Source organism: Heterodontus francisci, chromosome 10, assembly GCF_036365525.1.
Source record: "Heterodontus francisci isolate sHetFra1 chromosome 10, sHetFra1.hap1, whole genome shotgun sequence".
Taxonomy (NCBI): domain Eukaryota; kingdom Metazoa; phylum Chordata; class Chondrichthyes; order Heterodontiformes; family Heterodontidae; genus Heterodontus; species Heterodontus francisci.
In genome coordinates this window covers 100,951,861-100,978,869 of record NC_090380.1, presented here as the reverse complement: position 1 = coordinate 100,978,869, position 27,009 = coordinate 100,951,861, and the positions used below count along the sequence as shown (strand labels likewise).

At 50.3% G+C, this 27,009-nt stretch overlaps 1 protein-coding gene across 2 annotated transcripts in view; it reads right to left on the bottom strand.

The window, feature by feature from the left end:
• psmg1 (proteasome (prosome, macropain) assembly chaperone 1) overlaps nucleotides 1-27,009 on the bottom strand; it is a 67,640-nt gene that overhangs the window by 18,149 nt on the left and 22,482 nt on the right. For both annotated transcript variants that reach the window (XM_068041168.1, XM_068041169.1), the window contains exons 2-4: nucleotides 10,818-10,927; nucleotides 3,837-3,991; nucleotides 2,382-2,444 (exon numbers count right to left, since the gene is read on the bottom strand). In XM_068041168.1, the coding sequence (XP_067897269.1) occupies nucleotides 2,382-2,444; nucleotides 3,837-3,991; nucleotides 10,818-10,927 (328 nt within the window). The remainder of the gene's footprint in view (nucleotides 1-2,381; nucleotides 2,445-3,836; nucleotides 3,992-10,817; nucleotides 10,928-27,009) is intronic.

Genomic DNA, 27,009 nt, shown 5'->3' with positions numbered 1-27,009 from the left:
GGTGTTTACTAAGGAATAGGAATCTGACAAACTATCAGTAGAAGCTGAGAGACGGGGGGCAATGGATAGGATAAAAATTGAGAGGGAGGTGGTTCTGGAAAGGCTGGCTTTGCTTAGGGTAGATAAGTCACCTGGTCCGGATGTCTTGCATCCGAGGTTGCTGAAGGAAAAGGAGGTGGAGATAGTGGAAGGGCTTGCCATAATTTTCCAATCTTCCCGAGACTGGGATCCAGTTTCCTCCCACAGCCAAAGACTTGCAGGTTGATAGGTAAATTGGCCACGGTAAATTGCCCCTAGTGTAGGTAGGTGGTAGGAGAATTGAGGGAAGGTGGGGATGTGGTAGGGAATATGGGATTAATGTAGGATTAGTATAAAATGGGTGGTTGTTGGTTGGCACAGACTCGGTGGGCCGAAGAGCCTGTTTCAGTGCTGTATCTCTCTATAAGTGCCAGAGGATTGAACAGTGGCAAATGTGACGCCCTTATTTAAGAAAGGGTGTAAGGACAGTCCTAGCAACTACAGGCCAGTTAGTTTAACATCAGTGGTGGATAAGGTTTTAGAAACAATAATCAAGGAAAAAATCAACAGGCACCTGGGGAGATTTGAGTTAATTAAGGATAGCCAGCATGGATTTGCAAAAGGCAGATCATACTTGACTAATCTAATTGAAATTTTTGATGAAGTAACAGAGAACATTGATGAAGGGAATGAGATGGATGTTGTCTATATGGATTTTAAGAAAGCATTTGATAACAAAATTGAGGCTCATGGAATAGGAGGGTCAATGTCCAAACAGATAAAAACAATTGGCTTAGAGACAGAAAACAGCGAGTTGTGGTAAATGGTTGTTTTTCAGACTGGGGGATGGTAGACAGCAGTGTTTCCCTAGGGTCAGTGCTAGGACCACTGCTTTTTTTGCTATATAAATGACTTGGCTCTTGGAATACAGAGTAGAATTTTAAAAACTGCCAATGATACCAAACTTGGAGGAGCGGGAAACATTGAAGATGATATGAACCGCCTGCAACCGCACATAGACTAGCAAAATGGGCAGACAAGTGATAGATGGAATTTAATACAGACAAGTGTAAGGTGATGCATTTTGTCGCAAGGGAAGGGAGAGGCAATATAGACTTAATGTTACAGTTCTAAAGAGTGTGCAGAAACAGAGGGACCTGGGGGTGCATGTGTATCGATCTTTGAAGGTGGCAGGCCGTATTGAGAGAGTAGTTAGTAAACCATATGGGATCTTGGGCTTCATAAATAGAGGCATAGAGTCCAAAAGCAGGAAGTTATGCTGAACCTTTATAAAGCTCTAGTATTGTGTCGAGTTCTAGTCATCACACTTTAAGAAGGATGTGAGGGTTCCTGAGAGGGTGGAGAGGTGATTTACCAGAATGGTTCCAGGGATGGGGTATTTTAGTTACAAGGTTAGGTTAGAAAAGCTGAGGTTGTTCTCCTTGGAGCAAAGGAGATTGAGGAGAGATTTGATAGAGGTGTACAAGATTATTACAGGCTTAGGTAAGTTAGACAAGGAAAAACTGTTCCCATTAACTAATAATACAAGGACTAGGGGACACAGATTGAAGGTTTTGGGAAAGAGATGCAGGGGGAATGTGAGTAAGAACTTTTTTATGCAGTGAGTGATAATGACCTGGAACATACTGCCCACGTGGGTGGTGGAAGCGGAGTCAATGATTTCAAAAGGAAATTGGATGGACGCTTGAAGGAAATAAACTTGCAGGGCTACGGGGATCGAGCGGGAGAGTGGGACTGACTGGATTGCTCTGCGGAGAGCCAGCATGTGCTCGATGGGCTGAATAGTCTCCTTCTATGCCATAAATGACTCGATGACTCTGAGAGAGCAGTCTGTCAGCTTTCTCTTATTTACAGGATTGGGTGTTGTTGGCAAGATGTTGCTGGGCAGCCCTCTTTGTAGCAGTTTGATACAACTGGGTGGAGGGCAGATAAGGAGTCAACCACGTTGGTATGGGACTGGAGTCACATATAGGCCCAGACCGGGCAAGGACGACAGATTTCTTTTCCTAAAGGACATAAGTGAACAACTTGGGTTTTTGCGACCATCCGACCATTTCATGATCACTTTACTGACACCAGCTTTTTATTTTCAGATTCATTTTAAATTGAATTCAAATTCGCAAACTGCCATGGAGGGATGTGAACTCAAGTTCTCTGGGTTATTAGTCCAGGCCCCTGGATTACCTCGTCCAGTAACATAACCACTGGAAGTCAGCAACCTCCCAACTTTTTGTCCATGCGCAAAAATTTAAATGAAGATATAAACCCTTTGTCTTCTGCCCACATGTGTACTACAAGAAATACAGTAGCACTGCTGCTAAAATGCAACAAGTGCCCCCTACCTTTTCAGTCCACTGAAAGAGCTGATCCTCAGCCACGTAGCAACTACAATGGCAGGTTAAGATCTGCAATAATAGAAAGAGAACGCATGACAGCAAAAAGACAACATTTTCAAAGAACTTGCATTTCGATAGCGCCTTTCATGACCTCAGGATAGCCCACAATGCTTTACAGTCAGTGAAGTACATTTGAAGTGTAGCCACTACTCTACCTAGGGAGATTTTACCACAGTGGCACCAATAGAGGACCACTGTCCTTGATCATTACTGCTTGCAAGATATAAATGTGAAATCCAGCAACATCTACAGATAAAACAGAAATTGATACAGGTGAAGGCGCTAAGTTATTCACAGTATTAACCATTTTAGGATTCAATGGATTTTGGGCTTCTGCCACATCTTCTAAACAGCAGAATGCAGCTGCTTCTAAGTCCACTCTTAAGGAGTAAATCAACTGCCCTGGGGTGGTTACACCCTTACTCTGCACTGTCAGGGGCTTATTTCAGTCAACTTTCAACATCTATCAAATTTGAAAAGACAAACTCTGCCAGGAAGGGAGTGGGGGTGGTTGGAGGGGGATGCTGGGAGTGAGGCACTGAACCCAACCTAACATCTGCGGCACAGTGGCGCAGTGGTTAGCACCGCAGCCTCACAGCTCCAGGGACCCGGGTTCGATTCCGGGTACTGCCTGTGTGGAGTTTGCAAGTTCTCCCTGTGTCTGTATGGGTTTTCTCCGGGTGCTCCGGTTTCCTCCCACAAGCCAAAAGACTTGCAGGTTGATAGGTAAATTGGCCATTATAAATTGTCACCAGTATAGGTAGGTGGTAGGGAAATATAGGGACAGGTGGGGATGTTTGGTAGGAATATGGGATTAGTGTAGGATTAGTATAAATGGGTGGTTGATGTTCGGCACAGACTCGGTGGGCCGAAGGGCCTGTTTCAGTGCTGTATCTCTAATCTAATCTAATCTAATCAGTCATCACTCTTGGCCAACATCCGGGCCTCAGCACCGTCCAGTCCGAGAAAGAAAATCAGCCAAAATTCTCACTGCTCGTCATTTGCTGCAAAGTCCACATTTGAGCGAGAATCGGATCAGATCTCACTTGATCGCTCTGTGGTCAAATCACATAATGATACAAACTGTTGCGGGTCGTGTATCGTAACTGCCCAGGTGACCCAACTTGGGTTAGTGCCTTCAGGGGAGATAGGTAGAAGATTGTGGGAGAAAACATTTGCTGTGTATCTTAAGTGTGGCCAGCCTGTCATCATCAATACACTTACAAATACAATACCCATCAAATCACCCACAGATAACTGGATTGATCTAGTGAAGATTGAATTTGATAGAATTGAACAGGAATGAGAGACATGTACAGTAACTTGGGAAACTCCCTTATACAAACAAATTTGCTCAAATTGTCAGATATTCAGATACATTTATTCAATCACAAAACAGACCATTGGATTGGATGTCAGCCGGTAGAGAAGACATGACGAATCTGAAGGAAACTGCTGATTGAAGGTGTCTGTCCCTTTAACTCTCTCATTCCACAATGTAACAGCTCCAATCACTTCCCAGCTCCCAGAGCATTGAACAAAGGAGTTCAGAAACCCTATTAAAACAAACAACAGAGGGTGCATGGTCAAAAATAGAATTAACTTGATCATTGCTGTACATGGAGCGATGAGGCTCAACAGACAAGGTAAGTCAGGAAGTAGTAATCAGGTAACAGCGCACTTGGGTTTTCCTGATGAGAAGATGGTAGGGGCAAGAAAATGGACTGAGGGAAGCAAGGAAGGGATTGAGGGGAGTAAGGAACAGACTGAGGGAGCAACATACAGACTGAGGGGAGCAAGATACAGATAGAGGGGAGCAAGATACAGACCGAAGGGAGCAAGATACAGACCGAAGGGAGCAAGATACAGACAGAGGGAGGAAGGATGGCTCTGCTGCACAGCAGAGGAGGAAAGACTGGGAGAGCCATAGTTATTGGAGATTCAATTGTAAGGGGAACAGACAGGCGTTTCTGTAGCCGCAAATGAGACTCCAAGATGGTATGTTGCCTCCCTGGTGCTAGGGTTAAGGATGTCTCGGAACGGCTGCAGGATATTCTGAAAGGGGAGGGTGAACAGCCAGTGGTTGTGGTACATGCCAGTATCAATGCCATAGATTGAAAAAGGGATGAGGTCCTGCAAGATGAATTTAAGGAGTTAGGAGCTAAATTAAAAAGCAGGACCTCAAAGGTAGTAATCTCAGGATTACTTCCTGTGCCACGTGTTATTGAGTATAGGAACAGGAGAATAGTCCAGATGAATGCGTGGCTGGAGAAACGGTGCAGGAGGGAGGGATTTAGTTTCCTGGGACATCTGGACCGGTTCTGGGGAAGGTGGGACCTGTACAAGCGGGAGAGGTTACACCCAGGCAGTACCAGAACCGATGTCCTCGCAGGGGCGTTTGCTCGTGCTCTTGGGGAGCATTTAAACTAGAATGGCAGGGGGATGGGAACCTGAGCGGGGAGACTGAGGAGGAGGAAACAAGGATAGAAACGAAAGACAGGAAACAAAAAGGCAAAAGTGGAAGGCATAGAAATCAAGGGCAAGAAACAAATAGGGCCACAGTGCGAAATAATGCTAAAATGACTGAGAATGTTAAAAAGACAAGCCTAAAGGCATTGTGTCTCAATGTGCGGAGTATTCACAATAAGGTGAGTGAATTAACCGCGCAAATAGATGTAAATGGATATGATATAGTTGAGATTACAGAGACATGGCTGCAGGATGACCAAGGATGGGAACTGAACATCCAGGGATATTCAATATTTAGGAAGAACAGGCAAAAAGGGAAAAGAGGTGGAGTAGTGTTGTTAGTAAAAGAGGAAATCAATACAATAGTGAGGAAGGATATTAGCTCAGAGAATCCTGATGTGGAATCTGTATGGGTGGAGCTAAGAAACACCAAGGGGCAGAAAACAGCAGTGGTGATGTACAGGATGGCATTAAACAGGAAATTAGAGATGCATGCAATAAGGGTGCAACTGTAATTATGGGTGATTTTAATCTACATATAGATTGGGCAAACCAAATTAGCAATAATACTGTAGAGGAGGAATTTCTGGAGGGCGTATGTGATGGTTTCTTGGACCAATACACTGAGGAACCAACTAGAGAACAGGCCATCCTAGACTGGGTATTGTGTAATGAGAAAGGATTAGTTAACAATCTTGTTGTGCGGGGTCCCTTGGGGAAGAGTGACCATAACATGATAGAATTCTTCATTAAGATGGAGAGTGAGAGAGTTGATTCTGAGACTACGGTCCTGAATCTAAATAAAGGAAACTATGAAGGTATGAGGCACAAGCTAGCTATGATAGACTGGGAAACGATACTTAAAGGGTTGGCAGTGGACAGGCAATGGCTAGCATTTAAAGAGTGCATGGATGAATTACAACAATTGTTCATTCCTGTCTGGCGCAAAAATAAAACAGGAAGAGTGGCTTACAAAAGAAATTAGGGATAGTATTAGATCCAAGGATAGAAATATAAAATGGCCATAACAAGCAGCAAACCTGAGGATTGGGAGCAGTTTAGAATGCAGCAAAGGAGGACAAGGGGATTGATTAAACAGGGGAAAACAGAGTATGAGAGTAAGCTTGCAAAGAACATAAAAACTGACTGTAAAAGCTTATGTCGAGATATGTGAACAGAAAAAGATTAGTGAAGACAAATGTGGGTCCCTTACAGACAGAAACAGGAGAATTTATAATGGGGAACAAAGAAATGGCAGACCAATTAAATACATACTTTGGTTCTGTCTTCACAAAGGAGGACATAAATTACCCCCCAGAAATGTTGGGGAACATAGGGTCTAGTGAGAAGGAGGAACTATATGAAATCAGTATTAGTAGGGAAATGGTGTTAGGGAAATTGACAGGATTGAAGGCCGATAAATCCCCAGGGCCTGATAATCTACATCCCAGAGTACTTAAGGAAGCCCTAGAAACAGCAGATGCATTGCTAGACATTTTTCAAAATTCTATAGACTCTGGAACAGTTCCAACGGATTGGAGGGTAGCTAATGTAGAGTCATAGAGATAGACAGCACAGAAACAGGCCCTTCGGCCCATCGTGTCTGTGCCGGCCATCAAGCACCTAACTATTCTAATCCCATTTTCCAGCACTTGGCCCGTAGCCTTGTATGCTATGACATTTCAAGTGTTCATCTAAATACTTCTTAAATGTTGTGAGGGTTCCTGCCTCTACCGCCCCTTCAAGCAGTGTATTCCAGATTCCAACCACCCTCTGAGTGAAATCCTTTTTCCTCAAATCCCCTCTAAACCTCCTGCCGCTTACCTTAAATCTATGTCCCCTGGTTATTGACCCCTCCGCTAAGGGAAAACATTTCTTCCTATCTAACCTATCAATGCCCCTCACAATTTTGTATACCTCAATCATGTCCCCCCTCAGACTTCTCTGGCCTTTTCAGTCTCTCTTCATAGCTGAAATGCTCCAGCCCAGGCAACATCCTGGTGAATCCCCTCTGCAACCTCTCCAGGGCAATTATATCCTTCCTATAGTGTGGTGCCCAGAACTGTACACAGTACTCCAGCTGTGGCCTAACTAGCATTTTATATAGCTCCATCATAACCTCCCTGCTCTTATATTCTAAGCCTCAGCTAATAAAGGCAGTATCCCATATGCCTTCCTAACCACATTATCTACCTGTGCAGCTGCCTTCAGTGATCTATGGACAAGAACACCAAGGTCCCTCTGACACTCTGTACTTCCTAGGGCCCTACCATCCATTGTATATTCCATTGCCTTGTTAGTCCTCCCAAAATGCATCACCTCACACTTCTCAGGATTAAATTCCATTTGCCACTGCTCCGCCCATTTTATCAGCCCATCTATATCGTCCTGTAATCTAAGGCTTTCCTTCTCACTATTTACGACACCACCACTTTTCCTGTCATCTGCGAACTTACTGATCATACCTCCTATTTTCATGTCTAAATCATTAATGTACACTACAAACAGCAAGAGTCGCAGTACCGATCCCTGTGGTTCACCAATGGCCACAGGCTTCCACTCACAAAAACAACTCTCGACCATCACCCTCTGCCTCCTGCCACTAAGCCAATTTTGGATCCAATTTGCCAAATTGCCCTGGATTCCCTGGGCTCTTACCTTCTTAACCAATCTCCCATGCAGGACCTTATCAAAAGCCTTGCTGAAGTCCATGTAGACTACATCAACTGCTTTACCCTCATCTACACATCTAGTCACTGCCTCGAAAAATTCAATCAAGTTAGTTAGACACGATCTCCCCCGACAAAGCTATGCTTACTATCCCTGATTAATCCCTGCCTCTCCAAGTGCAGATTAATCCTGTCCCTCAGAATTTTTTCCAATAGTTTCCCTACCACTGATGTTGGACTCACCAGCCTGTAATTACCTGGTTTATCCCTGCTACCCTTCTTGAATAATGGTACCACAACTACCCTTCTTGTAACCCCACTATCTAGAACAGGAAGTTGAGAGAAAACAGGGATTTATAGACCGGTTAGCCTGACATCAGTAGTGGGGAAAATGCTAGAGTCCACTATAAAAGATGTACTAGCAGAGCACTTGGAAAACAATGACAGGATCGGACAAAGTCAACATGGATTTACGAAAGGGAAATCATGCTGAACAAATCTACAGGAATTTTTTTGAGGAAGTAACTAGTAGAATAGATAAGGGAGAACCAGTGGATGTGGTATATTTGGACTTTCAGAAGGCTTTCGATAAGGTCCCACATAAGAGATTAGCATGCAAAATTAAAGCACATGGGATTGGGGGTAAGGTAATGACATGGATAGAGAACTGGTTGGCAGACAGGAAACAAAGAGTAAGAATAGGGATTACTGTAGGGTTAGTATAAATGGGTAGTTGTTGGTCAGCACAGACTCGGTGGGCCAAAGGGCCTGTTTCAGTGCTGTATCTCTAAATAAAATAAAAATTAAAAAAACGGTCTTTTTCCGCATGGCAGGCAGTGCCTAGTGGGGTACCGCAGGGATTGATGCTAGGACCCCAGCTATTCACAATATATATTAATGATATAGATGAGGGAATTAAATGTAATATATCCAAGTTTACAGACGACACAAAGCTGGGTGGGAGTGTGAGCTGTGAGGAGGATGCAGAGAAGCTCCAGTGTGATTAGGACAGGTTGAGTGAGTGGGCAAATACATGGCAGATGCAGTATGATGTGGATAAATGTGAGGTTATCCACTTTGGTGGCAAAAACACCGATTATTATTTGAACAGTGATAGATTGGGAAAGGGGGAGGTGCAGTGAGACCTGGGTGTCCTTGTGCACCAGTCGCTGAAAGTAAGCATGCAGGTGCAGCAGGCAGTTAAGAAGGTAAATAGTTTTTTTTTTTGAGATACAGCACTGAAACAGGCCCTTCGGCCCACTGAGTCTGTGCCGACCAACAACCACTCATTTCTCCTAATCCTACATTAATCCCATATTCCCTACCACATCCATTCCACTCTCCTACCTGCACTAGGAGCAATTTACAATGGCCAATTTACCTATCAATCTGCAAGTCTTTGGCTGTGGGAGGAAACCGGAGCACCCGGCGTAAACCCACGCGGTCACAGGGAGAACTTGCAAACTCTGCACAGGCAGTACCCAGAACCGAACCCAGGTTGCTGGAGCTGTGAAGCTGCAATGCTAACCACTGCGCCACTGTGCCGCCCCAATATTGCTTGGTCCACCTTCAAAGGCCTTCACAGCGAGAGGATTCAAGTACAGGAGCAAAGATGTCTTGCTGCAATTATACAAGGCCTTGGTGAGACCACATCTGGAGTTCTGTGTGCAGTTTTGGTCTCTTTATCTGAGGAAGGATGTTCTTGCTATGGAGGGAGTGCAGCGAAGGTTCACCAGACTGATTCCTGGGATGGCAGGACTGGCGTATGAAGAGAGATTGGGTCGATTAGGCTTGTATTCGCTAGAGTTTAGAAGAATGAGAGGGATCTCATAGAAACCTACAAAATTCTAACAGGACTGGACAGACTAGATGCAGGAAGGATGTTCCCGATGGCGGGGGAATCCAGGACCAGGGGTCACAGTCTAAAGATAACAGGTAAGCCATTTAGGACTGAGATGAGGAGGGATTTCTTCACCCAGAGAGTGGTGAACCTGTGGAATTCTCTACCACAGAAAGCAGTTGAGGCCAAATCATTAAAATATATTCAAGAAAGAGTTAGATATAACTCTTAGGGCTAAAGGGATCAAGGGATACGGGGAGAAAGCGGGAACAGGGTAGGGAGTTTGGATGCTCAGCCATGATCGTATTGAATGGCGGTGCAGGCTCGAATGGCCTAATCCTGCTCCTATTTTTCTATGTTCTATGTTTTTCTATGGAACAGACAGAGGGAGCAAGGAATAGACCGAGGGGAGTAAGATACAGACTGAGGGAGCAAGATACAGACTGAGGGGAGTAAGATACAGACTGAGGGGAGTAAGATACAGACTGAGGGGAGTAAGAAACAGTCTGAGGGAGCAAGATACAGACTGAGGGGAGCAAGATACAGACTGAGGGGAGCAAGATACAGACTGAGGGGAGCAAGATACAGACTGAGGGAGCAAGATACAGACTGAGGGGAGTAAGAAACAGACCGAGGGAGCAAGATACAGAATGAGGGAGCAAGATACAGACTGAGGGGAGCAAGATACAGACTGAGGGAGCAAGATACAGACTGAGGGGAGCAAGATACAGACTGAGGGGAGTAAGAAACAGACCGAGGGAGCAAGATACAGACTGAGGGGAGTAAGAAACAGACCGAGGGAGCAAGATACAGACTGAGGGGAGTAAGAAACAGACCGAGGGAGCAAGATACAGACTGAGGGGCGCAAGATACAGACTGAGGGGAGCAAGGTACAGACTGAGGGGAGCAAGGTACAGACTGAGGGAGCAAGATACAGACTGAGGGAGCAAGATACAGACTGAGGGGAGCAAGATACAGACTGAGGGGAGCAAGATACAGACTGAGGGAGCAAGATACAGACTGAGGGGAGCAAGATACAGACTGAGGGAGTAAGATACAGACTGAGGGGAGTAAGAAACAGACCGAGGGAGCAAGATACAGACCGAAGGGAATAAGGAACAGACCGGGGGAGCAAGACACAGACCGAGGGGAGCAAGGAACAGATCGAAGGGAGCAAGAAAAGATTCTATAATGAGATTTGGTTTCAATATAGCAAGGATACTGGGAGAAGGAAAAGAATGTAATGTGATATGTTTGGCTTTAGAAAGAATGAAAGGTGCAGAGGAGCGCTGGCAATAATGCAGTGCTTAAACAGAGAGAGACACAACACCGAAGGACAGATTGGAACTGGCTATTCAACAATTCTTACCCAGGAGAACCTATCCTACCTCCTACTTCACTCACCTACAGCATTCTGTCCGACAGCAATGAGAAATGTTGAACAAGGGAAACTTAGTTCTGCCGTGCCTTCAGTTGATGTCCTGCTCTCGGAGCTCCATTGGATGGTAATCTCTCTGGTAGGGAAGAGACGGGTACAGTAAAATATCAACCAAAGGAATCACCACATAACACTGCAGATAAATGTTTCATTGAACTTTCAGATATTTCCTGAATAAATAACACAAGATCAGTGGCGAGCACAGGAAGAGATTGTTGGGAGTGTATACTCAATCTAATATTTCTAAAATAATGAAAGCCGACCAACATTCATTGAAATCAACCCGGAGTCAGTCCCATCGTCAAACCGGAGTCAGTCCCAGTGTCAAAGCCAGGTCAGTCCAAGTGTCAAACCAGCGTCGTCAGTCCCAGTGTCAAACCTGGCGTCAGTCCCAGGGTCAAGTCAGAGCCAGTGTCAAACTGGAGTCAGTCCCAGTGTCAAACTGGAGTCAGTCCCAGTGTCAAATCCGGGTCAGCCCCAGTGTCAAAACCAGGTCAGGCCAAATGTCAAAGCTGAGTCAGTCCCAGTGTCAAACTGGCATCAGTCCCAGTGTCAAATCGGTGTCAGACCAAGTGTCAAACCGGAGTCAGTCCTCGTGTCAATCTGGCGTCAGTCCCAGTCTCAAATCCAAGTCTGTTCCATTGTCAAACTGGCGTCATCCCAGGGTCAAACCGGGTCAGTCCCAGTGTCAAACTGGAGTCAGTCCCAGTGTCAAACCCAGTTCAGTCCCAGGGTCAAACCCAGGTCAGTCCCAGGGTCAAACCCAGGTCAGTCCCAGGGTCAAACCAGAGTCAGTCCCAGTGTCCAACACAGGTCAGGGTAGGCGGTGGTGTAGTGGTATTATCACTGGACTAGTAACCCAGAGACACATGGTATTGATCTGGAGACATGAGTTCGAATCCCACCACAGCAGAAGGTGGAATTTGAATTTAATTCATAAATCTGGAATTAAAAGCTAGTCTAATGAGGGCCATGAAACCATTGTCGGTTGTTGTAAAACCTTACCTGGTCTGGCCTACATGTGACTCCAGACCCACAGCAATGCGGTTAACTCCTACATGCCCTCTGAAATGGCCTAGCAAGCCACTCAGTTGTACCTAACTGCTACAAAGTCTATAAAAAGGAATGAAACCGGACGGACCACCCGGCATCGACCTAGGCACCGGAAACGACAATGGCAAACCCAGCCCTGTCGACCCTGCAAAGTCCTCCTTACTAACATCTGGGGGCTTGTTCCAAAGTTGGGAGAGCTGTCCCACAGACTAGTCAAGCAACAGCCTGACATAGTCATACTCACGGAATCATACCTTCCAGACAATGTCCCAGACACTGCAGTCACTATCCCTGGGTATGTCCCATCCCACCGGCAGGACAGACTCAGCAGAGGTGGCGGGACAGTGGTCTACAGTAGGGAGGGAGTTGTCCTGGGAGTCCTCAACATCGACTCCAGACCCCATGAAGTCTCATGGCATCAGGTCAAACATGGGTAAGGTAACCTCCTACTGATTACCACCTATCGCCCTCCCTCAGCTGATGAATCAGTACTCCTCCATGTTGAACACCACTTGGAGGAAGCACTGAGGGTGGCAAGGGCACAAAATGTATTCTGGGTGGGGGACTTACATCACAAAGAGTGGCTCGGAGCACCACTACTGACCGAGCTGGCCGAGTACGAAAGGACATAGCTGCTAGACTGGGTCTGCGGCAGGTGGTGGGGGAACCAACACTAGGGAAAAATATACTTCACCTTGTTCTCACCAATCTGCCTGCCGCAGATGCTTCTGTCCATGACTGTATTGGTAGGAGTGACCACCACACAATCCTTATGGAGACGAAGTCCCACCTTCACATTGAGGATATCACCGTGCTAAATGGGATATATTTCGAACAGATCTAGCAATGCAAAACTGGGTATCCATGAGGTGCTGTGGGCCATCAGCAGCAGCAGAATTGTACTCATCCACAATCTGTAACCTCATGGCCCGGCATATCCCCCACTCTACCATTACCATCAAGTCAGGAGACCAACCCCGGTTCAATGAAGAGTGCAGGAGGGCATGACAGGAGCAGCACCAGGCATACCTCAAAATGAGGTATCAACCCGATGAAGCTACAACACAGGACTATCTGTGTGCCAAACAGCATAAGCCGCATGCAATAGACAAGAGCTAAGTGATCCCATAACCAACGGATCACATCTAAGCTCTGCAGTCCTGCCACATCCAGCCATGAATGGTGGTGGACAAGTAAACAACTAACTGGAGGCGGTGGCTCCACAAATATCCCCATCCTCAATGATGGGGGAGCCCAGCACATCAGTGCGAAAGATAAGTCTGAAGCATTTGTAACAATCTTCAGCCAGAAGTGTCTAGTTGATGATCCATCTCAGCCCCCTCCTGAAGTCCCCAGAATTACAGATGCCAGACTTCAGCCAATTCGATTCACTCCGCGTGATATCAAGAAACGACTGAAGGCACTGGATACTGCAAAAGCTATCGGCCCTGACAATATTCCGGCAATAGTACTGAAGACCTGTGCTCCAGAACTTGCCGCACCCCTAACCAAGCTGTTCCAGTATAGCTCCAACACAGGCATCTACCCGGCAATGTGGAAAATTGCCCAGGTATATCCTGTATACAAAAAGCAAGACAAGACCAACCCGGCCAATTACCGCCCCATCAGTCTACTCTCAATCATCAGTAAAGTGATGGAAGGTGTCATCAACAGTGCCATCAAGCGGCACTTGCTTAGCAATAACCTGCTCAGTGATGCTCAGTTTGGGTTCCACCAGGGCCACTCAGCTCCTGACCTCATTACAGCCTTGGTTCAAACATGGACAAAAGAGTTGAACTCAAGAGGAGAGATGAGAGTGTCTGCCTTTGACATCAAGGCAGCATTTGACCGAGTATGGCATCAACGACCCCTTGCAAAACTGGAGTCAATGGGAATCAGGGGGAAAACCCTCTACTGGTTGGAGTCATACCTAGCACAAAGGAAGATGGCTGTGGTTGTTGGAGGTCAATCATCTCAGCTACAGGACATTACTGCAGGAGTTCCTCAGGGTAGTGTCCTAGGTCCAACCATCTTCAGCTGCTTCATCAATGACCTTCCTTCAATCATAAGGTCAGAAGTGGGGATGTTCGCTGATGATTGCACAATGTTCAGCACCATTCGCGACTCCTCAGATACTGAAGCAGCCCGTGTAGAAATGCAGCAAGACCTGGACAATATACAGGCTTGGGCTGATAAGTGGCAAGTAACATTCACGCCACACAAGTGCCAGGCAATGACCATCTCCAACAAGAGAGAATCTAACCATCTCCCCTTGACATTCAATGGCATTGCGATCGCTGAATCCCCCACTATCAACATCCTAGGGGCTACCATTGACCAGAAACTGAACTGGAGGAGCCATATAAATACCGTGGCTACAAGAGCAGGTCAGAGGCTAGGAATCCTGAGGCGAGTAACTCACCTCCTGACCCCCCAAAGCCTGTCCACAATCTACAAGGCACAAGTCAGGAGTGTGATGGAATACTCTCCACTTGCCTGGATGGGTGCAGCTCCAACTACACTCAAGAAGCTCGACACCATCCAGAACAAAGCAGCCCGCTTGATTGGCACACCATGCACAAACATTCACTTCCTCCACCACCGACGCACAGTGGTAGCAGTGTGTACCATCTACAAGATGCACTGCAGCAACGCACCAAGGTTCCTCAGACAGCACCTTCCAAACCCGCGACCACTACCACCTCGAAGGACAAGAGCAGCAGATGCATGGGAACATCACCACCTGCAGGTTCCCCTCCAAGTCACACACCATTCTGACTTGGAACTATATCGCCATTCCTTCACTGTCGCTGGGTCGAAATCCTGGAACTCCCTTCCTAACAGCACTGTGGGTGTACCAAGCCTCACATGGACTGCAGCAGTTCAAGAAGGAAGCTCACCACCACCTTCTCAAGGGCAATTAGAGATGGGCAATAAATGCTGGCCTAGCCAGTGACGCCCACTTCCCATGAATGAATAAAAAAAAAGTCCTCTTGTCAAACCGGAGTCAGTCCCAGTGTCAAACAGCTGTCCATCAAATGTCAAACCGCAGTCAGTCCCACTCTCAAAACGGAGTCAGTCCCAGTGTCAAAATGGAGTCAGTCCCAGTGTCAAACCAGAGTCAGTCCCAGTGTCAAACCAGAGTCAGTCCCAGTGTCAAACCAGAGTCAGTCCCAGTGTCAAACCAGAGTCAGTCCCAGTGTCAAACCAGAGACAGTCCCAGTACCAAACCCAGGTCTGTCCAAGAGTCAAACAAGAGCCAAACCAGGTGTCAAACTGGGTCAGTCCCAGGGTCAAACCCAGGTCTGTCCCAGGGTCAAACCGGCATCAGTCCCAGTGTCAAACCGGAGTCAGTCTCAGGGTCAAACCCAGGTCTGTCCCAGTGTCAAAGCAGAGTCAGTCCCTGTGTCAAACCCAAGTCTGTCCCAGTGTCAAACCCAGGTCTGTCCCAGGGTCAAACCGGACTCAGTCCCAGTGTCAAACCGGACTCAGTCCCAGTGTCAAACCGGCGTCAGTCCCAGTGTCAAACCGGAGTCAGTCCCAGTGTCAAACCGGAGTCAGTCTCAGGGTCAAACCGGAGTCAGTCTCAGGGTCAAACCCAGGTCTGTCCCAGTGTCAAACCAGAGCCAGTCCCAGTGTCCAACTGGGTCAGTCCCAGGGTCAAAGCAGAGTCAGTCCCAGTGTCAAACCCAGGTCTGTCCCAGGGTCAAACCGGAATCAGTCCCAGTGTCAAACCGGTGTCAGTCCCAGTGTCTAACCGGCGTCAGTCCCAGGGTCAAACCGGAGTCAGTCTCAGGGTCAAACCGGCGTCAGTCCCAGTGTCAAAACAGGAGTCAGTCCCAATGTCAAAACAGGAGTCAGTCCCAATGTCAAAACAGGAGTCAGTCCCAATGTCAAACCGCAGTCAGTCCCAGTGTCAAATTGGAGTCAGTCCCAGTGTCAAAGCGCAGTCAGTCCCAGTGTCAAATTGGAGTCAGTCCCAGTGTCAAACCAGCGTCAGTCCCAGTGTAAAAACAGGAGTCAGTCCCAAAGTCAAACCGCAGTCAGTCCCAGTGTCAAATTGGAGTCAGTCCCAGTGTCAAAGCGCAGTCAGTCCCAGTGTCAAATTGGAGTCAGTCCCAGTGTCAAAGCGCAGTCACTCCCAGTGTCAAAGCGCAGTCAGTCCCAGTGTCAAAGCGCAGTCAGTCCCAGTGTCAAAGCGCAGTCAGTCCCAGTGTCAAAGCGCAGTCAGTCCCAGTGTCAAACCGGCGTCCGTCCCAGTGTCAAAATGTAGTCAGTCCCAGTGTCAAAGCGCAGTCAGTCCCAATGTCAAATGGGAGTCAGTCCCAGTGTCAAACCGGAGTCAGTCCCAGTGCCAAAACCGAGTCAGTCCCAGTGTCAAACCCAGGTCTGTTCCAGTGGAAACAGGAGTCAGTCCTAGCGTCAAACTGGAGTCAGTTCCAGTGTCAATCCGGATTCTGTCCCAGTGTCAAACCAAAGTCAGTCCCAGTGTCAAACCGGCATCAGTCCCAGTGTCAAATCAGCGTCAGTCCCAGGGCAAACCAGAGTCAGTCCCAGGGTCAATCCGAGTCAGTCCCAGGGTCAAATCCGAGTCAGTCCCAGTATCAAAACGCAGTCAGTCCCACTGTCAAACCGGCGTCCGTCCCAGTGTCAAAATGGAGTCAGTCCCAGTGTCAAAGCGGTCAGTCCCAATGTCAAGTGGGAGTCAGTCCCTGTGTCAAACCGGTGTCAGTCCCAGTGTCAAACCGGAGTCAGTCACAGTGCCAAAACCGAGTCAGTCCCAGTGTCAAACGCAGGTCTGTTCCAGTGTCAAACAGGAGTCAGTCCTAGCGTCAAACTGGAGTCAGTTCCAGTGTCAATATGGATTCAGTCCCAGTTTCAAACCGAAGTCAGTCCCAGTGTCAAACCGGCATCAGTCCCAGTGTCAAATCAGCGTCAGTCCCAGGGTCAATCCGAGTCAGTCCCAGTGTCAAATCGGACTCAGTCCCAGTGTCAAACCCAGGTCTGTCTCAGTCTCAAAGCGGCATTAGTCACAGTGTCAAACCGGTGTCAGTTCCAGAGTCAAACCGGCGTCAGTCCCAGTGTCAAACAGCAGTCCGTCAAGTGTCAAACCGGAGTCAGTCCCAGTGTCAAACCCAGGTCTCTCCCAGTGTCAAACCCAGGTCTCTCCCAGTGTCATACCGGAGTCAGTCCCAGTGTCAAACCCAGGTCTCTCCCAGTGTCAAACCCAGGTCTGTCTCAGTCTCAAAGCGGCATTAGTCACAGTGTCAAACCGGTGTCAGTTCCAGAGTCAAACCGGCGTCAGTCCCAGTGTCAAACAGCAGTCCGTCAAGTGTCAAACCGGAGTCAGTCCCAGTGTCAAACCCAGGTCTCTCCCAGTGTCAAACCCAGGTCTCTCCCAGTGTCATACCGGAGTCAGTCTCAGTGTCAAACCGGAGTCAGTCCCAGTGTCAAAATGGAGTCAGTCACTGTGTCAAATCAGTGTCAGACCCAGTGTCAAACAAGCGTCAGTCCGAGTGTCAAACAGCAGTCCATCAAGTGTCAATCTGGATTCAGTCCCACTGTTAAACTGGAGTCAGTCTCAGTGTTAAAATGGGGTCAGTCCCAGTGTCAAACCCAGGTCTGTTCCAGTCTCAATCCATAGCCAGTCCCGGCATCAAACCGGAGTCAGTCCCAGTGTCAAACTGGAGTCAGTCCCAGTGTCAAACCGGAGTCAGTCCCAGTGTCAAACCAGAGTCAGTCCCAGTGTCAAACTGGGTCAGTCCCAGTGTCAAACCGGAGTCAGTCCCAGTGTCAAACCCAGATCTGTTCCAGTGGAAACAGGAGTCAGTCCTAGCGTCAAACTGGAGTCAGTTCCAGTGTCAATCCGGATTCAGTCCCAGTGTCAAACCAAAGTCAGTCCCAGTGTCAAACCGGCATCAGTCCCAGTGTCAAATCAGCGTCAGTCCCAGGGTCAAACCAGAGTCAGTCCCAGGGTCAATCCGAGTCAGTCCCAGTGTCAAATCCAAGTCAGTCCCAGTGTCAAAACGCAGTCAGTCCCAGTGTCAAATCCAAGTCAGTCCCAGTGTCAAAACGCAGTCAGTCCCAGTGTCAAACCAGCGTTCGTCCCAGTGTCAAAATGGAGTCAGTCCCAGTGTCAAAGCGCAGTCAGTCCCAATGTCAAATGGGAGTCAGTCCCTGTGTCAAACCGGTGTCAGTCCCAGTGTCAAACCGGAGTCAGTCACAGTGCCAAAACCGAGTCAGTCCCTGTGTCAAACGCAGGTCTGTTCCAGTGTCAAACAGGAGTCAGTCCTAGCGTCAAACTGGAGTCAGTCCTAGCGTCAAACTGGAGTCAGTTCCAGTGTCAATCCGGATTCAGTCCCAGTTTCAAACCGAAGTCAGTCCCAGTGTCAAACCGGCATCAGTCCCAGTGTCAAATCAGCGTCAGTCCCAGGGTCAAACCAGAGTCAGTCCCAGGGTCAATCCGAGTCAGTCCCAGTGTCAAATCCAAGTCAGTCCCAGTGTCAAAACGCAGTCAGTCCCAGTGTCAAATCCAAGTCAGTCCCAGTGTCAAAACGCAGTCAGTCCCAGTGTCAAACCAGCGTTCGTCCCAGTGTCAAAATGGAGTCAGTCCCAGTGTCAAAGCGCAGTCAGTCCCAATGTCAAATGGGAGTCAGTCCCTGTGTCAAACCGGTGTCAGTCCCAGTGTCAAACCGGAGTCAGTCACAGTGCCAAAACCGAGTCAGTCCCTGTGTCAAACGCAGGTCTGTTCCAGTGTCAAACAGGAGTCAGTCCTAGCGTCAAACTGGAGTCAGTCCTAGCGTCAAACTGGAGTCAGTTCCAGTGTCAATCCGGATTCAGTCCCAGTTTCAAACCGAAGTCAGTCCCAGTGTCAAACCGGCATCAGTCCCAGTGTCAAATCAGCGTCAGTCCCAGGGTCAATCCGAGTCAGTCCCAGTGTCAAATCGGACTCAGTCCCAGTGTCAAACCCAGGTCAGTCTCAGTCTCAAAGCGGCATTAGTCACAGTGTCAAACGGGTGTCAGTTCCAGAGTCAAACCGGCGTCAGTCCTAGTGTCAAACAGCAGTCCGTCAAGTGTCAAACCGGAGACAGTCCCAGTCTCAAACCCAGGTCTCTCCCAGTGTCAAACCGGAGTCAGTCCCAGTGTCATACCGGAGTCAGTCCCAGTGTCATACCGGAGTCAGCTTCAGTGTCAAACCGGAGTCAGTCCCAGTGTCAAACCGGAGTCAGTCCCAGTGTCAAACCGGAGACAGTCCCAGTGTCAAACCGGAGACAGTCCCAGTGTCAAACCGGAGTCAGTCCCAGTGTCAAACCAGCATCAGTCCCAGTGTCCAACCGGAGTCAGCCCCAGTGTCAAACCGGTGTCAGTCCCAGTGTCAAAATGGAGTCAGTCACAGTGTCAAATCAGTGTCAGACCCAGTGTCAAACAGGCGTCAGTCCTAGTGTCAAACAGCAGTCCATCAAGTGTCAATCTGGATTCAGTCCCACTGTTAAACTGGAGTCAGTCTCAGTGTTAAAATGGGGTCAGTCCCAGTGTCAAACCCAGGTCTGTTCCAGTCTCAATCCGTAGCCAGTCCCGGCGTCAAACCGGAGTCAGTCCCAGTGTCAAACCGGAGTCAGTCCCAGTGTCAAACCAGAGTCGGTAGCAGTGTCAAACTGGGTCAGTCCCAGTGTCAAACCGGAGTCAGTAGCAGTGTCAAACTGGGTCAGTCCCAGTGTCAAACCGGAGTCAGTCCCAGTGTCAAACCGGAGTCAGTCCCAGTGTCAAACCGGAGTCAGTCCCAGTGTCAAACCGGAGTCAGTCCCAGTGTCAAACCGGAGTCAGTCCCAGTGTCAAACCGGAGTCAGTCCCAGTGTCAAACCGGAGTCAGTCCCAGTGTCAAACCGGAGTCAGTCCCAGTGTCAAACCGGAGTCAGTCCCGGTGTCAAACCGGAGTCAGTCCCGGTGTCAAACCGGAGTCAGTCCCGGTGTCAAACCGGAGTCAGTCCCGGTGTCAAACCGGAGTCAGTCCCAGTGTCAAACCGGAGTCAGTCCCAGTGTCAAACCAGCATCAGTCCCAGTGTCAAACCAGCGTCAGTCCCAGTGTCAAACCAGCGTCAGTCCCAGTGTCAAACCAGCGTCAGTCCCAGTGTCAAAACAGGAGTCTGTCCCAATGTCAAACCGGCGTCAGTCCCAGTGTCAAAATGGAGTCAGTCCCAGTGTCAAAGCGCAGTCAGTCCCAGTGTCAAAGCGCAGTCAGTCCCAGTGTCAAAGCGCAGTCAGTCCCAGTGTCAAAGCGCAGTCAGTCCCAGTGTCAAACCGCAGTCAGTCCCAGTGTCAAACCGCAGTCAGTCCCAGTGTCAAACCGCAGTCAGTCCCAGTGTCAAAATGGAGTCAGTCCTAGTGTCAAAGCGCAGTCAGTCCCAATATCAAATGGGAGTCAGTCCCTGTGTCAAACCGGTGTCAGTCCCAGTGTCAAACCGGAGTCAGTCCCAGTGCCAAAACCGTGTCAGTCCTAGCGTCAAACTGGAGTCAGTTCCAGTGTCAATCCGGATTCAGTCCCAGTGTCAAACCGAAGTGAGTCCCAGTGTCAAACCGGCATCAGTCCCAGTGTCAAATCAGCGTCAGTCCCAGGGTCAAACCAGAGTCAGTCCCAGGGTCAATCCGAGTCAGTCCCAGTGTCAAACCGGCGTCAGTCCCAGTGTCAAACCGGCGTCAGTCCCAGTGTCAAACCGGAGTCAGTCCCAGTGTCAAACCGGCGTCAGTCCCAGTGTCAAACCGGCGTCAGTCCCAGTGTCAAACCGGCGTCAGTCCCAGTGTCAAACCGGCGTCAGTCCCAGTGTCAAACCGGCGTCAGTCCCAGTGTCAAACCGGCGTCAGTCCCAGTGTCAAACCGGCGTCAGTCCCAGTGTCAAACCGGCGTCAGTCCCAGTGTCAAACCGGCGTCAGTCCCAGTGTCAAACCGGCGTCAGTCCCAGTGTCAAACCGGCGTCAGTCCCAGTGTCAAACCGGCGTCAGTCCCAGTGTCAAACCGGCGTCAGTCCCAGTGTCAAACCGGCGTCAGTCCCAGTGTCAAACCGGCGTCAGTCCCAGGGTCAAACCAGAGTCAGTCCCAGTTTTAAACCGGCGTCAGTCCCAGTGTCAAGCCAGTGTCACTCCGAGTGTCAAACAGCAGTCCATCAAGTGTCAAACCCGAGTCAGTCCCAGTGTCAAAACGGAGTCAGTCTCAGGGTCAAACCAGCATCAGCCCCAGTGTCAAACCGGCGTCAGTCCCAGTGTCAAAACGGAGTCAGTCCCAGTGACAAAACGGAGTCAGTCCCAGTGACAAAACGGAGTCAGTCCCAGTGACAAAACGGAGTCAGTCCCAGTGACAAAACGGAGTCAGTCCCAGTGACCAAACGGAGTCAGTCCCAGTGGCAAACCGCAGTCCGTCCAGTGGCAAACCAGCGTCAGTCCCAGTGCCAAACTGGACTCAGTCCCAGTGTCAAATCCAGGTCTGTCCCAGTGTCAAACCCAGGTCTGTCCCAGGGTCAAACCGGACTCAGTCCCAGTGTCAAACCGGCGTCAGTCCCAGTGTCAAACCGGAGTCAGTCTCAGGGTCAGACCCAGGTCTGTCCCAGTGTCAAACCAGAGCCAGTCCCAGTGTCCAACTGGGTCAGTCCCAGGGTCAAAGCAGAGTCAGTTCCAGTGTCAAACCCAGGTCTGTCCCCGGGTCAAACCGGAATCAGTCCCAGTGTCAAACCGGTGTCAGTCCCAGTGTCTAACCGGCGTCAGTCCCAGGGTCAAACCGGAGTCAGTCTCAGGGTCAAACCAGCATCAGCCCCAGTGTCAAACCGGCGTCAGTCCCAGTGTCAAACCGGCATCAGTCCCAGTGTCAAACCGTCATCAGTCCCAGTGTCAAACCAGCGTTAGTCCCAGTGTCAAACCGGAGTCTGTCCCAGTGTCAAACCAGCGTTAGTCCCAGTGTCAAAATGAAGTCAGTCCCAGTGTCAAAATGAAGTCAGTCCCAGTGTCAAACCAGTGTCGGGGCCATGTCAAACCAGCGTCGGGCCCATGTCAAACCAGCGTCAGTCCCAGTGCCAAACTGGACTCAGTCCCAGTGTCAAATCCAGGTCTGTCCCAGTGTCAAACCCAGGTCTGTCCCAGGGTCAAACCGGACTCAGTCCCAGTGTCAAACCGGTGTCAGTCCCAGTGTCAAAATGGAGTCAGTCACAGTGTCAAATCAGTGTCAGACCCAGTGTCAAACAGGCGTCAGTCCTAGTGTCAAACAGCAGTCCATCAAGTGTCAATCTGGATTCAGTCCCACTGTTAAACTGGAGTCAGTCTCAGTGTTAAATGGAGTCAGTCCCAGTGTCAAACCAGAGTCAGTAGCAGTGTCAAACTGGGTCAGTCCCAGTGTCAAACTGGGTCAGTCCCAGTGTCAAACCGGAGTCAGTCCCAGTGTCAAACCGGAGTCAGTCCCAGTGTCAAACCGGAGTCAGTCCCAGTGTCAAACCGGAGTCAGTCCCAGTGTCAAACCGGAGTCAGTCCCAGTGTCAAACCGGAGTCAGTCCCAGTGTCAAACCGGAGTCAGTCCCAGTGTCAAACCGGAGTCAGTCCCAGTGTCAAACCAGCGTCAGTCCCAGTGTCAAACCAGCGTCAGTCCCAGTGTCAAACCAGCGTCAGTCCCAGTGTCAAACCAGCGTCAGTCCCAGTGTCAAAACAGGAGTCTGTCCCAATGTCAAACCGGCGTCAGTCCCAGTGTCAAAATGGAGTCAGTCCCAGTGTCAAAGCGCAGTCAGTCCCAGTGTCAAAGCGCAGTCAGTCCCAGTGTCAAAGCGCAGTCAGTCCCAGTGTCAAAGCGCAGTCAGTCCCAGTGTCAAACCGCAGTCAGTCCCAGTGTCAAACCGCAGTCAGTCCCAGGGTCAAACCAGAGTCAGTCCCAGGGTCAATCCGAGTCAGTCCCAGTGTCAAACCGGCGTCAGTCCCAGTGTCAAACCGGCGTCAGTCCCAGTGTCAAACCGGCGTCAGTCCCAGTGTCAAACCGGCGTCAGTCCCAGTGTCAAACCGGCGTCAGTCCCAGTGTCAAACCGGCGTCAGTCCCAGTGTCAAACCGGCGTCAGTCCCAGTGTCAAACCGGCGTCAGTCCCAGTGTCAAACCGGCGTCAGTCCCAGTGTCAAACCGGCGTCAGTCCCAGTGTCAAACCGGCGTCAGTCCCAGTGTCAAACCGGCGTCAGTCCCAGGGTCAAACCGGCGTCAGTCCCAGTTTTAAACCGGCGTCAGTCCCAGTGTCAAGCCAGTGTCACTCCGAGTGTCAAACAGCAGTCCATCAAGTGTCAAACCCGAGTCAGTCCCAGTGTCAAAACGGAGTCAGTCTCAGGGTCAAACCAGCATCAGCCCCAGTGTCAAACCGGCGTCAGTCCCAGTGTCAAACCGGCGTCAGTCCCAGTGTCAAACCGGAGTCAGTCCCAGTGTCAAAACGGAGTCAGTCCCAGTGTCAAAACGGAGTCAGTCCCAGTGACAAAACGGAGTCAGTCCCAGTGACAAAACGGAGTCAGTCCCAGTGACAAAACGGAGTCAGTCCCAGTGACCAAACGGAGTCAGTCCCAGTGGCAAACCACAGTCCATCCAGTGGCAAACCGGAGTCAGTCCCAGTGTCAAAATGGAGTCAGTCCCAGTGTCAAACCGGCGTCAGTCCCAGTGTCAAACCGTCATCAGTCCCAGTGTCAAACCAGCGTCAGTCCCAGTGTCAAAACAGGAGTCTGTCCCAATGTCAAACCGGCGTCAGTCCCAGTGTCAAAATGGAGTCAGTCCCAGTGTCAAAGCGCAGTCAGTCCCAGTGTCAAAGCGCAGTCAGTCCCAGTGTCAAAGCGCAGTCAGTCCCAGTGTCAAACCGCAGTCAGTCCCAGGGTCAAACCAGAGTCAGTCCCAGGGTCAATCCGAGTCAGTCCCAGTGTCAAACCGGAGTCTGTCCCAGTGTCAAACCAGCGTTAGTCCCAGTGTCAAAATGAAGTCAGTCCCAGTGTCAAAATGAAGTCAGTCCCAGTGTCAAACCAGTGTCGGGGCCATGTCAAACCAGCGTCGGGCCCATGTCAAACCAGCGTCAGTCCCAGTGCCAAACTGGACTCAGTCCCAGTGTCAAATCCAGGTCTGTCCCAGTGTCAAACCCAGGTCTGTCCCAGGGTCAAACCGGACTCAGTCCCAGTGTCAAACCGGTGTCAGTCCCAGTGTCAAAATGGAGTCAGTCACAGTGTCAAATCAGTGTCAGACCCAGTGTCAAACAGGCGTCAGTCCTAGTGTCAAACAGCAGTCCATCAAGTGTCAATCTGGATTCAGTCCCACTGTTAAACTGGAGTCAGTCTCAGTGTTAAAATGGAGTCAGTCCCAGTGTCAAACCCAGGTCTGTTCCAGTCTCAATCCGTAGCCAGTCCCGGCGTCAAACCGGAGTCAGTCCCAGTGTCAAACCAGAGTCAGTAGCAGTGTCAAACTGGGTCAGTCCCAGTGTCAAACTGGGTCAGTCCCAGTGTCAAACCGGAGTCAGTCCCAGTGTCAAACCGGAGTCAGTCCCAGTGTCAAACCGGAGTCAGTCCCAGTGTCAAACCGGAGTCAGTCCCAGTGTCAAACCGGAGTCAGTCCCAGTGTCAAACCAGCGTCAGTCCCAGTGTCAAACCAGCGTCAGTCCCAGTGTCAAAACAGGAGTCTGTCCCAATGTCAAACCGGCGTCAGTCCCAGTGTCAAAATGGAGTCAGTCCCAGTGTCAAAGCGCAGTCAGTCCCAGTGTCAAAGCGCAGTCAGTCCCAGTGTCAAAGCGCAGTCAGTCCCAGTGTCAAAGCGCAGTCAGTCCCAGTGTCAAACCGCAGTCAGTCCCAGTGTCAAACCGCAGTCAGTCCCAGGGTCAAACCAGAGTCAGTCCCAGGGTCAATCCGAGTCAGTCCCAGTGTCAAACCGGCGTCAGTCCCAGTGTCAAACCGGCGTCAGTCCCAGTGTCAAACCGGCGTCAGTCCCAGTGTCAAACCGGCGTCAGTCCCAGTGTCAAACCGGCGTCAGTCCCAGTGTCAAACCGGCGTCAGTCCCAGTGTCAAACCGGCGTCAGTCCCAGTGTCAAACCGGCGTCAGTCCCAGTGTCAAACCGGCGTCAGTCCCAGTGTCAAACCGGCGTCAGTCCCAGTGTCAAACCGGCGTCAGGCCCAGTGTCAAACCGGCGTCAGTCCCAGTGTCAAACCGGCGTCAGTCCCAGTGTCAAACCGGCGTCAGTCCCAGTGTCAAACCGGCGTCAGTCCCAGTGTCAAACCGGCGTCAGTCCCAGTGTCAAACCGGCGTCAGTCCCAGGGTCAAACCGGCGTCAGTCCCAGTTTTAAACCGGCGTCAGTCCCAGTGTCAAGCCAGTGTCACTCCGAGTGTCAAACAGCAGTCCATCAAGTGTCAAACCCGAGTCAGTCCCAGTGTCAAAACGGAGTCAGTCTCAGGGTCAAACCAGCATCAGCCCCAGTGTCAAACCGGCGTCAGTCCCAGTGTCAAACCGGCGTCAGTCCCAGTGTCAAACCGGAGTCAGTCCCAGTGTCAAAACGGAGTCAGTCCCAGTGTCAAAACGGAGTCAGTCCCAGTGACAAAACGGAGTCAGTCCCAGTGACAAAACGGAGTCAGTCCCAGTGACCAAACGGAGTCAGTCCCAGTGGCAAACCGCAGTCCATCCAGTGGCAAACCGGAGTCAGTCCCAGTGTCAAAATGGAGTCAGTCCCAGTGACAAACCGGCGTCAGTCCCAGTGTCAAACCGGCGTCAGTCCCAGTGTCAAACCGTCATCAGTCCCAGTGTCAAACCAGCGTTAGTCCCAGTGTCAAACCAGAGTCTGTCCCAGTGTCAAACCAGCGTTAGTTCCAGTGTCAAAATGAAGTCAGTCCCAGTGTCAAAATGAAGTCAGTCCCAGTGTCAAACCAGTGTCGGGGCCATGTCAAACCAGCGTCGGGCCCATGTCAAACCAGCGTCAGTCCCAGTGCCAAACTGGACTCAGTCCCAGTGTCAAATCCAGGTCTGTCCCAGTGTCAAACCCAGGTCTGTCCCAGGGTCAAACCCAGGTCTGTCCCAGGGTCAAACCGGACTCAGTCCCAGTGTCAAACCGGCGTCAGTCCCAGTGTCAAACCGGAGTCAGTCCCAGTGTCAAACCGGAGTCAGTCCCAGTGTCAAACCGGAGTCAGTCCCAGTGTCAAACCGGAGTCAGTCTCAGGGTCCAACTGGGTCAGTCCCAGGGTCAAAGCAGAGTCAGTTCCAGTGTCAAACCCAGGTCTGTCCCCGGGTCAAACCGGAATCAGTCCCAGTGTCAAACCGGTGTCAGTCCCAGTGTCTAACCGGCGTCAGTCCCAGGGTCAAACCGGAGTCAGTCTCAGGGTCAAACCGGCATCAGCCCCAGTGTCAAACCGGCGTCAGTCCCAGTGTCAAACAGGCGTCAGTCCCAGTGTCAAACCGTCGTCAGTCCCAGTGTCAAACCGGCGTCAGCCCCAGTGTCAAACCGGCGTCAGTCCCAGTGTCAAACAGGCGTCAGTCCCAGTGTCAAACCGGCGTCAGTCCCAGTGTCAAACCGGCGTCAGTCCCAGTGTCAAACCGGCGTCAGTCCCAGTGTCAAACCGGCGTCAGTCCCAGTGTCAAACCGGCGTCAGTCCCAGTGTCAAACCGGCGTCAGTCCCAGTGTCAAACCGGCGTCAGTCCCAGTGTCAAACCGGCGTCAGTCCCAGTGTCAAACCGGCGTCAGTCCCAGTGTCAAACCGGCGTCAGTCCCAGTGTCAAACCGGCGTCAGTCCCAGTGTCAAACCGGCGTCAGTCCCAGTGTCAAACCGGCGTCAGTCCCAGTGTCAAACCGGCGTCAGTCCCAGTGTCAAACCGGCGTCAGTCCCAGTGTCAAACCGGCGTCAGTCCCAGTGTCAAACCGGCGTCAGTCCCAGTGTCAAACCGGCGTCAGTCCCAGTGTCAAACCGGCGTCAGTCCCAGTGTCAAACCGGCGTCAGTCCCAGTGTCAAACCGGCGTCAGTCCCAGTGTCAAACCGGCGTCAGTCCCAGTGTCAAACCGGCGTCAGTCCCAGTGTCAAACCGGCGTCAGTCCCAGTGTCAAACCGGCGTCAGTCCCAGTGTCAAACCGGCGTCAGTCCTAGTGTCA